At 50.9% G+C, this 14,927-nt stretch overlaps 1 protein-coding gene across 4 annotated transcripts in view; it reads right to left on the bottom strand.

Moving 5' to 3' along the window:
- The window catches only part of Sdk1 (sidekick cell adhesion molecule 1), a 521,957-nt gene that overhangs the window by 18,558 nt on the left and 488,472 nt on the right, over positions 1–14,927 (bottom strand). For all 4 annotated transcript variants that reach the window (XM_048785279.1, XM_048785280.1, XM_048785281.1 and 1 more), the window contains 3 exons: positions 8,428–8,592; positions 6,403–6,540; positions 3,106–3,226 (listed from right to left, as the gene is read on the bottom strand). In XM_048785279.1, coding sequence (XP_048641236.1) covers positions 3,106–3,226; positions 6,403–6,540; positions 8,428–8,592 — 424 coding nt within the window. The remainder of the gene's footprint in view (positions 1–3,105; positions 3,227–6,402; positions 6,541–8,427; positions 8,593–14,927) is intronic.

Raw genomic sequence — 14,927 nt, 5'->3', positions numbered from 1 at the left:
ATTTGTCACCAGCAATAGAAAACAAACACAGCCTCAGCCCTCACCTCCTGGTGACTATCATCTTGTGACTGAGTAAAAGCCCAGACTGCTCTACAGATGGAGAAGTCACCACTTGGGGAGAAAACTCAGAGCACAAATCAATCCGTCTTTAAATGCAGCAGGGCTGAGCACAGCCTACTGCCCCAGGCCTGTTCAGGGACTTGCTAGTTTGTGATCACCAGACAGGCAGAGTGTACTGCCCATGTCCTCGAGGGGAGTGTCCTCATGTCCAGGACTCTCATGTTAGGAGGACAGAGTGCAGAGCCAGGTGGTGGTTGCAGATGGGGTGACCTTTGTCCCCCAGAGGTTAAAGTAACCCTGGTGATCAAGCAAGGAGAAGCCACTGTCCAGGAAGCCAGGCGCTGGGAAGACGAGGCGTGTGGTGGTGGTGGTGGGGGGGAACCCTGGTTTTATGCATAGCTACTGCCTCCTTCAGGTTGGCTCTGTCTCATTTTTTTTTCAGAAAAGGCTCAGGGAAGGCCCAAAGGCCTCCTTCCTTTCCACTTCAAAGATAATTTATTTTTGGAAAGACTTCATTTGTCATATAACCATTTGGGTAAATCATTTTTTCCCTCATACTGTGCTATATACCCAGTCCTTTTTTATTTTTTAAACATTTTTTTAGTTGTAGATGAACACACAGTGTCTCTATTGATTTTTATGTGGTGCTGAAGATCGAACCCAATGCCTCACACATTTGAAGCAAACGCTTTACCACTGAGCTACAGCCCCAGCCCCATACCCAGTCCTTTTTATCTTTTAATTGAGGATAGAATCTCACTAAGTTGCTGAGGCTGGCTTTGAACTTGCATTCCTCCTGCCTCAGTCTCCTGAGAAGCAGGACTCACAGGCTTATGTCACTGTGCCTAGTTCCATTTGGGTAAATCTTTTAATCTAAGGTGTCTTCTCACAAAGAAATGGGCACCACAACATAAACAAAGAGACGGGAACTAATCATGCCACACTTAAGGTACCTTGGACCTGATGCTGGAGGACCGAGGCCCAGCAGCCCTACCTGTCCAAGGGTCTGCACCCTTTTGGAGCCCCATAGACAGGCAGACCTGCCCCAGGATCCTTCTGTCGCATTTGGGACTTCAGACTAGAAAGGTGATGGTAAAGAGCCAAACTTTTTTTTTTTTTTTTTGTCTTGGTTTTAGTTTGTTCTTGGTTTCCAGAAGCTTCAGGATGATTTGCATGGACCCTTTCAGGAAGTCCAGGACGCTGCCTGGAGCCAGTTGACATGGATGCCTGAGCCAACCCAGTGAGTGCCATCGGAATGCCACGGCTGCAGGTCAACGGGGCTGAGGGCTTGGGCTCCCATCAGACCACCCAGAGGCTGTGCCCAGGCACTGTCTGAGCTAAGAAGCATCAACTGAAATATGAAAATGTGACCTTGGAGATGTGGACTTAGAGCTTAGAGATAGCCACTAAACATGCTGGAGAGAGAGATGCTCTGTGGCCCACCCATCATGTCCCAGATCCATGGCCTGTAGGCCTACCCAGGTCTGCTCATGAGAGGCCCTCACAGTCCTGAGCTTCTGGGACACTTCCTGGCTGGGAGGCTAGTGGTGCCCCTCTGCCCAAGGCTTCCTCACCAACCGGGGGAGCTCCGACCTGGCTATCCAGCCATCCCAACAGCATCCCTGGAGTTACCTGCAGGCTCTTGTTCTACTAATACGAGACTGATTTCTCCCTGTTACAGGAACCCTCGGGGAAATAAATCTCTGTGGGTTGAGATCCTCCCACTTCACCACAAAATAATTTTTTTGGGAGGAATCATATGACTTAATAAACCAGACCGCTGTCTGTCCTGGGGCCATGTGCTTCAAAGCTACGAGCCTCTCTTAGGAGCCTGAAGACAGATCGCAGCAAAGGAGCAGAGCATGTAATATTTTAAAATTCTGTGTGACGAGTCCCTCTTGGTCTTGAAATTATGTGATTGCTTTTCCATAATTCTGTGACAATTCTGTGAGCTTGCCTCTCAGTAGACAAGTGGAGTGAAAGATGTGACTAGACATCACCACTCACTCCTACTTCCTGCCCTAGGAGAGCAATATGGTGGGTGGCAGTCTGCTCTGCTGGGACTGGCCTCCAGGGTGCTGGCCAAGAGCCAATGGCAGGTAGGAGACCCACTGGCTGCCTGCCTCCTCCAAAAGCTGAGGGCCTCTGTAATCTCTGGCCTTAGCACCCTTCCAGCAATTTGAGTGTCCCAAACAGGCAGAGGACAGGAACCACTGAGGCTACCTGTGGGCGATGCTTGCTACAAGAGCTTTTGCAGAAGGGAAAGCAGCTGTGTGAAGGGAAATAGAGACCTTTACTCTGCCTGATGGTATGTGATGTTTTTGCAATAAAAGCCAATCCCCGTGGAGCCAGGCCCAGAAAGAAGAGGCCCCTCATGCTGCTGGGCATGGGTAAGACCCTGCGAGTCTGCTCCAGGAGGACATCTCCAGGTGTCTTGTTTTTTCTACCAGACTCTCAAGACCAGAAGACCAGGCTCTACAAGTCAAGCAGGTCAAGGTTATCCTGCTCATCTCTGGGGAACTTACTTCCTGCTGAAACTGGGAAAAGGATAGGAGGGAAGAGGTCACTCTTGAGTGAGTGGGAGGTCACTTTTGCTGTTTTCCTGCACACATCTGAAATGGCCATTTGCATTGCAGGAAATCGTGGAATCCATCAAATGACAAAAGCAACCACTTCCCCTCTAGGACATGCATGAGCCTGCTGCAGCCCGTGTGACTCCCCTGAACTAGGCACTCCCGATCAGAGTTTCCCACTAAGTGACGGGGAAGGCTAACCTGGTGACTTTCAGGTGCCCTAGTCTTGGGCCTCCACACCTGAGGTCCCACCTCTTTTTCATATCCCTGAAAATGCACTGGAAACTTCTCTCACCCTCCGAAACCTTACCCCTGCCAGAGCCAATGTACCCTGGGGTCTTGGAATCATGCCTGTTGTGGGGTTATGCTCGGCTTTCTGGACCAGCACAGGGGGACTCAGTGGAAATCTGTGGGCATGCCCTGGACCAGCACCCAGCCCTGGCTGACCCAGGCCTACCTGTTGCCTCCTTACCTGGTCCCATTTTTCTTGGAGAAGGTGCTCTTGACATTGAGGTGGCGACTGTTGAGCTCCAGGGCAGCAAATCCTCCATTATCCAGGGTCACAGATTCCTCCATGTTGGAGATGCTCTTACCTAAAGCCCCACAAGGAAAGTGAGCACAGCTTTACTAGCCTGCCGACCATGGCCACACCAAGCCACACAGTCAAGGTCAGGAGTGCCTGCGGTCCTGCTAGATGCTTTAGCTCTGGAGGCAGGTACAGCTGAGCTGGGAGCATGGCTATGTATCAAATGCTGTGCTGCAGCAAAATGACAATATTAGCATTTCAGTGTTTATTTTGCCTGATGCCAAAATACCAGTTTACTGGCCGATATTTTATGAAAATGTGCTTAGAATGCATAAATTTATTAAAGTCAGGGAAGTTAAATACTTAATAAATTTCAAAATAAAAAATGCACAGTCATATAAAAAAAAACAGGAAGTTAAAGGGAAATGTATATGGGTATTGTAGCTAAAGAAAGGGCACAGGATCTTTTTAATTAAGTAAGAAAAATGCTCCCAGATGGACAGCAGTGCTGGTGGTGTGTCACTGAATCAGTGAACCAACGGTATACTTTTAAAAAAGTAGATTTACTAATACACACCAGAACATATTAGCAGATGAAATGAACGCGGGTGAAGGAAACCAAACCACATGGCCTCCCTTCTCGTTGGCCATGGGAGCCCCGGTCCTCATGCCTGTCATGAACTTGGCCTGTTCTGTGCCTGTCCCCTTCATCAGCCCCGAGGCCCTGATCCTAGGCAGGCTCACCCCTCCGCGCTCTCCTGATTGCTCGGGCTGGAAGTCCCTTCCCCAGCTCCTCTGGCCTGCTCACCCCTTGCTCCAGGTGGGGGCAAATGTTTCCGTGGTTTGAATGATTTGTCCCCTGAGCCTCTTGATGAAATTTAATCCCCATTATGGGATATTAAGAGGTGGGGCCAGGTGGGACCTCTAAGAAGGAATTAAGTCTGCCCTTATGAGTGGATTAATCCATTCATCTGATGGATGGATTAATGAGTTATCTGAGAGTGAGTGTGCTCTGAAAGTCAGGTTCCCCAGGTCTCTTGTGTGCTCCCTGTCTCACACTATGTGACGCCCTGTACCACCTTGGGACTCTGCCAAAAAGGCAGTTGTCACCAGATGTGTCTCTGGACCTTGGACCAGAACCCTGAGCCAAAGTGAACTTCTCTTCTTTATAACCCGCCCAGTCTGTGGTATAGTGTAATTAACAACAGAAAACAGACTGAGACAGATGTTGTGAAACCAGCTGGCTCCCTCCCCAGTCCCCAGAGCACCCTCCTCCCCCCACACCTGCATCCCTACAGACCCCATCCCGAGCTAGCCCGCCTGGGGGACTTTTGCAGGAGGACGTTTGCTTGTTCCTTAGATGGCCTTCTGCCTTCCCTCATTGCACTGAGGCACAGACTTCATCTGTTCTGTCCCCCACCACTCTGCTGGCCCTAGGGTAGAGCCCGTGTGCAAACCAGGGCATGGCAGCTACGTGTTAACCCTGGTAGGCTCCTCTCCACGGGGCCCCTGGCATCCTCTACCTGTCGCACTGCTCTGTGAGCCACAGAGAAACGGACAAGCGCAGAGCAGCACATGGAGAAAAACTTGCCCGTGAGTGGAGATTTGGGTTGGGGGGGGGGGGCAGGAGAGGACCAGAATCAGAAAGGAACACAGCCGCGGGTGGCATCTTGGGGAGTGCCCACAGGTAGGAGTGTGAGTGACACCCAGCGGGCTTGGCTTAGGTTCTGCGTGTCTCCTGGGCAGGGAGGGTAGACAGGCCTGGAGACAAGCTTGTCTTTTTTCCTAGGCTTCAATTATGATGTTAAATTAATACTCTAGGGTGAGGCTGGGTATCAGAAGCTGCAGGTCAGATCTGTCTTTTTAAGTCTGCTTTCCAGATGGAGAAGGAGGGTGAAAAGCAGGGAGATTTTCTATGCGCCACACATAGGATTCTGTAATAGCATTAACTCAGTAAAATGACATGCCATTCATACATTGTAAATCCCATAGGAATAAAATCTGATTTACAGACACTTGTTAGAAGTGAATTTATACAGAAAAAAATAAATCCTTTCTTTGCGGGATGAATTGCTTAACTTTACCAAAGCAAATGGTAAGGTGTTCTAGGTGCCCAGTTCTATTAACCCCTTCAGAGTCAGGATGGACACTGCAGATGGCTGGATAAGGATGTTCTGGGCCCTGCTCCTCAGCCCAGGGGCCCGCGGGTTGGGCTATTTTTAAGAGCGCCTCATCAGGGACTTCTAGAAGGACCGCTGACGGGAAACCTCCAGTGACAGAGCCAGGCTTAGAAAGAGGCCCAGTCCAGCTGGAGTCTGAGTGTCAGAGGCCCGTCAGCTCCTTGGGCTCAGCTGGAGGACGCTGGCTGGGACAGGAACAGGCACCAAGCTCAGCTGTTTTCTGGTGATGCAAAGAAGCGGACTCACTAGTAATTATGAGAACTTTTTAAAATTGAGGAGAGTAAACTCACAAAGTGCCCCAGTCTTCAGCGTTTGGTGTGCGGGCTTCTCACTGTGTGAACACCCTCTGTGAAGAGCGTCCTCTGCACTCTCCTATCTGCACCTCTGCACAGAGAAGCCCTGGAGGACGTGTACTCTTCCCAATGCTCCTACCCCCACAGGAATGGGGCCACCCAGGGTGTCCTCTGGGCCTGGCCTACTGTGTCCGTTTGTTGGCTTCTCTGATAAAGTGCATGCCCTGCACCAGCGGGAAGCACATGCTGGGGGCGTCACAGTGAAATGGCCCTTGGAGGGCTCAAAGCAGGACCAGGGGACATAAGACAAGGCCCCAGCTCAGGTCCAGGAGAAGGGAATTCCAGGGGAACGTTTCTGTAACAGCCACAAGACACCCCAACAGTCGAGATGTCCAGTCCATTGTTCTCCTCATAGTGGACTCTATAATACTGATTCACATCCTCTCTAAACATTTAAAAACACAGAGCATCTGAGCAATGCTCAGAGGAGGGAACCGTGACCCTGGGAACCAAGTGAGTGCCAAATGCCCCCATCACAGCGTCCAAGGCACATGGCTGATCTGCAGGGGGCCAGGTCCTGAGCTATTGCCTGCCTCAAATTGCTGCCTCCAGAAAGCAGACCCGCAGCATCTGCCTCGTCCACAACAGCCCCAATGCAGTGGAAAGGTGGATAGTGGCACGGCAGGTCCGGAGGAGGAGACCCGAGGTCACCCCCTAGCTCAGGGGCACCGGGGACGTTGGGAGTGGGGAAGGTGGAGGGGACATCGCACCTGCGCCGCAGTTCTTGTACTTCTTGCTCTGTCCGTGCAGCACCAGGGCGAACACTACCAGCAGGACGATGATCAGGCTGGAGAGAGCCATCACCAGCAGGAACCACCACTCCTCATAGAACGGGGCTTCCACTTTGGCTGTGGGAAAGACACAAACACGCAGTGACAGCGACGGAAACCTCGGATGCAGCGGTCCTGCCAGAACCAGGCGAGGAGGACATTGTAGATGACGTGAATCACAGACAAGACATGACCACTGTCCAGTGTGGGCTACTGACCCCTTCCCTGTGGGACCCGCTCAGGCAGCAGGCACCTCTCCACCCACAGCAGGCTTTGGGACCTAAGCTGCTGCAATTTTCTGCCTTTTCAGTGAGGGAGTCAGGCTCAGGGCTCCTCCCACCCGAGATGCCTCTGTCCTTGCCTTGCCCATCAAAACTACCATCATGCCTCTCCTCTTAATGTCACCTGCTTAAAAATGTTGGCTTAGCTGGGCGCAGTGTGCACACCTGTAATCCCAGCAGCTCAGGAGGCTGAGGCAGGAGGATTGCAAGTTCAAGGCTGGCATCAGCAATTTAGTGAGGCCCTAACCAATTTAGTGAGACCCTGCCTTAAAATAAAAAATACAAAGAACTGGGGATGTAGCTTAGAAGTAAAGTACCTCTGGGTTCAATCCCTAGTACCAAAAAAAAAAAAAAAAAAGTTGGGTTAAGGTGAGGCCCTGCTTCCCTTCCTGGGTGAGGCTTCTTTCCCACCAGCCCACCTCCTTACCCCACATGTTCCTCACCGTCTCTCCCCAGCACGGAGGCAACTGTGTCCCAGATCCACTCTTTATATTGCCACCAGAGAGATCTGCCCAAGATGGAAATGAGTTGTCCCCCAGATTCTCAAGGGCTCCCCATTAGCTCCAGATTTGAGCCTGCTCCTGCCCAGCTCAGGATTCACCCACACCTGCACTCACCTTTCCTCACAGGGCCTCACTAGGCGCGTCTGTCTGTCTGTCTACAGCTTGGCCGCCTTTGCTGGACTACGTCCCTAAGGGCTGGCCCTGTGTTTTATTTATTTATTGCCTTCAGGAAAACTGAGCTGGATTACCAGCTCCAGTTTTAGATTTGTTTTTGAGAAATGAATAGAAAAGGTTTTGTGTAAAATCTGCTTTGGAAAAGGAAACCCCTCTTTCCTTGGTGTCACTGTTTGCTAAGATCAGGAAAATGGGAACTGGCTTCTTGGGGGGCCGGCTGGCCCCAGGGCCCCACTTGGTGCCCTCCAGCAGCCCCTCCAGAAGAGTAGGTCCAGGCCTCCAGAGCCCTCAAGTAGGGAGCCTCTCACAGGCAGAGCCCAGGGTCTGCCTCAGCTGCCCACATTCACAGACAACACATCTACCTCCCATGAACTACCTCCCGGGAGAATGAAGGCCCTGCACACACTGGGAATAAAGGGGAATCGACTCTGGATAACATGACACCACAGGGTTTCTTAGGAAATGATAGTATTTTGAATCCAAAAGCTATAAGCAGGTTTTCAGGCTGTGCATTCAATGCTCCTCATAAAAAGTCCAACAACTCCCCAGAGGGCCACCCAGAGTGGCCAGGGTGGGCCTGACTCCAGCACAGGCAGGAAAGAGGGGACCAGAGGGTTCTCACAGCAGGCAGGATCCCTGTGGGCATGGCGGGGGTCCTGATGTGATGAGGCTCCATGTTGACAGAGGCTGGCTTCTCTGAAGGATGTCACTGGCCTACTGTGGGCCAGGGGGCAGCCGTGGCCAGCATTTGGACACAGTGGAATCTCAAAGAAATGCTCCCTCAAGCCCCACGGAGGAGGCTGAGGCCCATGTCCCAGGGAAGGCAGAGCCATCCATCAGCTGTGGGCAGGGACCCGCATCAGTTTTTCATGGATGGACCAAATAGACCTTTGCCACACAGTTGCGGGGTGTCACAGGAGCTCAGGCCTGCCCTCTTCCTGTCATCAATGGACACGGGGTTCCAATTCTTCCTCATTTCCCTCTGGCTCCCTGGAAGGGGTCCCCACCTGATACTGCCGTGGAGGGACTGCTGGGCTCCCCATAGCCAGCCTTGTTCACAGCCACCACCCGGAACTCATAGGTCACTCCTTGCCGGAGCTTGTCCAGGCTGACGGTGTAGGACGTGGCACTCCGGGGAATGTCCTTCACAAACATGTCCCACAGGCCTTCATCTGCAAGAGGGACAGTAAAACAGCAGAGGTGAGTCTGCTTCTCTCCTAGATATGAACCCCAGGCACCCGGAAGCCACTCCGGCCTGGCTGACCAGCCCAAGCCGCCTGCTCTGGATGCCCATGCGGTGTCAGGGGCTAGAGAGTCACATGGGGAGGTGGGAGGGACACCTGCTGCGTTTCCATTCCAGGACCCCCCGACTCCCCCTCTGGATTCCCCAGATCCCCTCCTCGGGGTCTCTGCTTCTTCTAGGTTGCTGCGCGGTCACTCTCGTGATGCTCTCCGGCTGGTCCCTGTGCAGCTGGGGTGTCCACCTGCATCCAGCCAAGGGGTCACCGTGGGAACCGTAAGCCCCGCCTCTCTCCCAGAGGCTGCTGGCTCTGTGGCAGTCCCCAGCCCAGAGCTGTAGCTGCAGAGGTGGCTTAACTGTCCCTGTTCTGCTGCCTCCTCCTTTACAGCCAAGGGCTAAGAAGGTGGCTGGGCAGAGATGCTAGGATTGTGGGGTCCACACACAGGGTGACCACCTGCCAGTCCTGCCCTCATCCTGGACGGTGGCCCCTGGCTTCTGACCGGAAGGACACCTCCAAAGCATGCAGAGCCCCACTGAGGCCAAGCATCCTTTGGAGTCACTGTAGCAGCAAACCTGCCTGGCACTCACATAGGTCTCTCTGTTCCATGCTCAGGTGCTGCCTGATGTAAGTATAAATTTTTGGAAAATACATTGAATTTCAGCACCTTTTCCCACAGCAGCATTATTCACAGTAGTCCAAAAGGTGCCCAGGGATGATGAACTGACAAGCAGAATGTGGCACACAAAGAACTATTACTTAGCCTTGAAAAGGAAGATCGTTCTGACACATGTTACAACAGGATGGGCCCAGAGGACATGGGGCTGAGTGTATAAGCTAGACGCAGAAGATGAAAGCTGATTCCACTCTGTGAGGTCCTGCAGCAGTCAAACTGGAGAGAGAAAGTAGCACAGGCGCTGTGGAGGGCTGGAGGAGCGGGCAGGGAGTCAGTGTTTAATGGGGACAGAGTTTCAGCTCGGGAAGATGAAAAGTCTTGGGCAGATGGACAGTAGCGATGGCTGAACAACATGAATGTATTTAAGGACATGGAACTGTACACTCAAAAATGGCTAAATGTTATGCATATTTTGCCACAGTTTAAAAAAAAAAGCCAGAAAATCTGTAGAGAGGACAGAAGAAGTAAATGGGTCTGGTCTGAGACATACACCAACAGAGCAAAGATGTGATCAGTGGAATCCGCCATCATAAAACCAACGACCCTACAGCATCATGGCTAAAAGGTTGAAATGTAGAACTAGACAGCCTTGGAGCAAAGCCTGGCCCCACTCACCGGCTGTGTAACTTTAGGCAGAGTTCTTGACCTCTCTGTGCTTTATCTGTAAAATGGTGATAATAAAGTACCTACATCATAGGTTGCCTTGAGGATTAAACAAGTCATTATTTATAAACTGCTTAGAACAGTGCCTCACACATAGTAAGCACTACATGAGTGTTTGTAAAATAGAATATAAATTTACTCCCTAAGGAGGTTGTTTGCTAAAAGGTGGGCTCAGAGCCCAAAATGTTCATTTGAAGTAGCAATCCTTCACAAATTATATTTTCTTTTATAGGTACAGGTATGAGAAACTTTAAATAGCAGGAGATCTGCAGAGGAAAGGCCCATTTGAATATGCATGCCCACGCGCTGACAGCTTTATGGGCCCCAAGGGCGATCTGAAAACCAGCGCATCCAGAAGCTGGAGCGCAGACATGCTCGGATGGATCAGCCCCACGGTAAACAAGAGGAGATTGCCAGGTGGAAGTCTCTGTTTGCAGAGGATTTATAGTTTGCCCCAACTAAGTCCTTACAGTCACAGGTTAATGAAGGAGAGATGTGAATGATTTTAAAGATGCACGTCCCGGAACAGGCAGGAAGGAGGAACAGTGGTGATCTGTTTCTAAATACCCACATTTATAGTTGCTGCTCATGGAGACACCCATTACCAGGAACACCATCCAAATGGCAAGCTCTAGCTTAAGGTCTCTGTGTTTGTTTTTTTTTTTTCCTCCACTTAGAACACTGCAGCTGGCCCATGCCATGGTTGTTGGATGCGGTTTACTCTGAACAGCCTCTCCTGGGCCTGGGGACCTCCACCCTCCTCCTTCACCCACAGACATTCCCAGGCCCATTCTGTGGCTAGGCCCTGCTTCGCCCTCAGTGAGTCAGAAGGGACTTCTCTTCTCAGTGCACAGTCTACGGCAGGGGAAGGGGAAGACACAAGACTCTGTCACCCTCTCAGTCTCACCTTTTTGAAGCCACCCTGAACCGACCCTGACCCCGACTCTAAGAAGGGATGGCTGCTCCCTGTCCACGGGTCTCCAGAGCATGGATCACATTTACCTGCCTGTCTATACCACAGGGCTCTTGAGTTTTTCAAGAGTTCAGTAAGTATCTGTCGCTCTCATCCATCCACCCACTCACCCACCCATCCTCGTGTCCTGGGTCCCTCTGGGGCCTCGACCGTGCAGGCTTTGGGTAATGACACACCATTTCACTTAGTGCTTATTACAAGCAAGTCGCTGCTCCAAGGGCCTTGAATGTGGATTCAATTGTGGAAGGTTTTTCCTCTTAAAAAATAATTTTATGCTATAAGAGACCAAAGACAAAAATACAGACTTATAAGCCAAGTATTGTTTAAATCCACTGAAATTAAGGCAGCAGGAGCCTGAAAGATGCCCTCAGAATGCTCCAAGGCCCAGGTGCCTCTGGAATGGGATTTTCCAGTACCTTCTGCATTAATGCTTTGTGACTGCCAGGGGAGAAAAATGATCCCCTCCTCCACCATCACCTGGAGGCCACATTTTATTTTAAGTGCTCCATCATAGCTCCAGAAAGTGTGTGCATTTTTTATAAAAACATTTTGAAATATTGATACAGAATCTCAACACTGTACGATTTATTTAGGGATCCATTTACACTCAGAAATGGGGGGGGGGCATGTCATACCAGAATAATTTCTTTCTGAATTAATAGAAGAAAATGTTCACTTTTATTCTGCTTATTTCTGCCTTTCCAAAATTAGCCTGTTCAGCATTTTATACTTCAGTTATAATTTGCTGAGCTATTTATCCACATCAATATTTACACCGTGATCACGAGTGGAAACGAAAAATTTGGCAGTTGTTAACGCATCCACTCTTTCTCAACTGTGGGTTGTTTTTCTCATTTGTATTGTGTTACTAAATATCTCAATAAATCAATGATGGAGAAAAGTATCTCTACAAATTAGCAGGAAAAATAACATTATGGAACTATTAGCAATAATGAGATTTGTGCAGCTGATTTCCATGTAGCAGGAGGACTCCGGTGCCTGGACTTTCAACTCAATCAACCCTGGAGAGGACAGCAGGTTGGGAGAGAATCCCAGGCACACAGAGCAGACGACTCTGTCACCCAGGTGTGGCTCACCCCCGAGATTCACAGGAGATCCCAGCCTAGCCCTCCTCTGGACTCAGCCAGCTGCTGGGGCGCCATCACAGGGATGGCTGGAAGGGAGGGGTCACAACCCTGGAGAGCAGACGCCCGAGGATGATGCCGGGGTGGTTGGCTCCCAGAGGACTGATCCCCCTGGATAATCGGTCCTCAGATGATTGATCCTTGGACAACTGTTCCATGATTGATTCCCATGTGATTTGGATGATTGATCCCTTAGGCAATTGATTCCTGGATTGATCCCCAGAGGACCGATCCCAGCGCCAAGCTTCCTGCTGGGGCCAGAGCTTTAAACCTCCTGAGGCAACATCTACCTTCGGACCAGACTCCTCCATTTGGTGTCTGGGGAAGCTCGGGAGGTCCACACAGTACAGTTAGCTCATCCCACCTGTCGGCTGGGCCCACCCTTCCCTTCCTGGCTACTTTCCCGGGAAAGAACACTTTCCCAGAGTCTTGCTACTGAGTCACTGTTGGCACATCCCACCACCAGGCCTTAAGCAAGTAGGGGGACCACTGAGCACATACCCTAGGTAAGCCCCGCCATCATCACAAGCCTACACCTTGTCAACCTCAGGAACAGAGCAAATGAGCAAAAGAGCACCGACGTGCATGGCTTTGGCGCTCAACAGGATGATTTTTCTTTAAAGAACATAGGCTGTTTGTCTTTGCTTCTGTTCTTGTGCTATTTGTCTGCTAAAAGAAGGGAAGTGGCTAATATGGAAGATTCCGGAAAAAGAAATCTTTTCTGGTACAAATAGGTTTTGCTCCCCGAGACCACGCTTGTTCCTAGCAGACAGAATGTGTCCGCGTTTTTCTCTCAGTGCTGACATCTTACCAATGGCAGGAGGCACATCTGTTCCCAGACAAAGTCCTGATGGACCCGGACACATGGTCTCCTCTTTTCTGAATTGAGTCAGAGCCAAGCGCAGCCCATCGGAGGGGACGTCGCTGAATGTATCCCTCCAACGACCTGGGACTGTGCTGCGCACCGCAAGTACTAGGGCAGATGCCATGTCAATACAAAAGTCTGATTTCATGGACAATTAAGCAGTGTCTCCACGCTGAATGACACTGTCAGTCACCGCCTGAGATTTCTGGTTCCATTAACTCACACAACCAACAACCTGACTGTCAGCCCGCAGCTCTGAGCAAATGGAGGCCTGTTGGTTGTTTATTTCTTAAATGCTGCCATTTCTCTTTATATAGATGGTTGAGCCAGGTCAGAAATTTAACTGGGGCAGGTGGGGCTTAGATACAAAACTAAGGACACCTGATAATCAAAACACCTTTTAGCTCACTCAAGGCAGGGACAGCACGTGACGCATGTCTGTGCGCAAAGCCTGGCCTGTGATGGAGAAGGATCTGGAAAGGAGTCAGAGGTTGACACACTGTCAATGGACTTGGCCACCAGAGGGGAACAGCGGTGGGGGCCCGACGCAGAGCCTCGGCTGTGTCCTGGGCAGCTTAAAACCTCTGTGGGTGTCAAACCTTCAGATCCTTCTGATTCAACTGAAAAGGCCCATCACCAAAGACCTGAGGAGGGACCTGGGAAGGGCCCAGGAGGACTAGAGTGGACAGCCCCCACTTCTGGTCTCTGGGCCAGAGACATCATCTGTGCAAAAGGCAAAACAAAGTCTGCCTGCACTGGGAACGTCCTAAATATGTATTTCATGGCTGCTCTGGAGAGGAAAATATATTTATAGTTCCTTTAGTACCATTCCAGTCTATTGTGTAAATATGTAAATTAGGCTTCGTGATCTACACAGTAAAATGCCTTGGAATAATTTGCGTAAATAAATCTTCTGCATCTGCCCACTGCGGGGCTGCTGCTGCCTTCCAGAGGGAACCTCGGGCACAGCCAAGAAGTGACCCAGTTGGCTGGCCAGCCTGATGGAGCCTGATGGCTGTGTCCTGGGGCTACACTCAGGGACCACCCTCCCCGCAAAGATGAGGGGCTTGGTGTCCCAGCCTGATGCTAGTTTCAATAGTTGCTGTTCAATTTGTGTCTCAGCGATATGGAGACCTCTTGGGAATTTGCAAGGGTGAGTGAGAGGATATGGACAGAGGAGGGAGAGGCTGACAGCCATCTGCCCAGGCTGTCTGGGCCTCGGGTTACCCCCTGAGCAGCAGCCGCAGAGCTGGTAAACTTCTTATGTCCATGGGGCAAGCAAAGATGTAGCTGGGAGGAGACATCAGGCCGAGCAGGCCACCTGGGTCCCAGGGGCTCCTATCACAAAGGACTTCGGTCTTCCCAGATGCCAGCAGGAGGGCTCTGTCCATGTCCCCTCCTAATAAAACCAGGGCCTGCAGTGCCTTCACAGACCACTCCCTGCCTGGAGAATGTCTCAGTGGAGAGCTTTGGTGGACAAAATGAGAAGATACAGCATTTAATGTTTTGTGTAATGAGGCCTGAAATCGATGACAGCTGAGACCCAGGGCCCCCGGGCACCAGCGAGGTGTTTAAACACTGGCAATCCATAAAGCCTCATGCTCCACCCTGAGATGCTGCTGGCCTGAGTCGCAGAGGGAGGGGCGTCTTTCACAACTTTCAAGGAAAAAACCTCAGGCCCAGAAGCTCGCTCAGGTTCAGTTAATGATCCGAAAGGGGAAATCACAGGCAACCTGCTTTCAAATGCCCAGTAACAAAACAGAAGAGGAAGCACATCTTTAGTGACCATTGAGAAAGATGGTGTCTTCCAGGTCAGTTTCTTGTCATGTCTTGGTCCCCTTGGGTCCATTTCACATCCTGGCACAAGCCCCGCTGAGCAAGACCTCCAGCTGACATCAGAGGCTTCTGCACGAGGCTGGGGCCCAGCGTGAAGTCTGAGCAACAAGC

Source organism: Marmota marmota, unplaced genomic scaffold (genome assembly GCF_001458135.2).
Source record: "Marmota marmota marmota unplaced genomic scaffold, marMar, whole genome shotgun sequence".
In the NCBI taxonomy this organism is placed as follows: domain Eukaryota; kingdom Metazoa; phylum Chordata; class Mammalia; order Rodentia; family Sciuridae; genus Marmota; species Marmota marmota.
The sequence above is the reverse complement of the archived record's forward strand: the minus strand, read 5'-3'. Positions and strand labels throughout refer to the sequence as shown.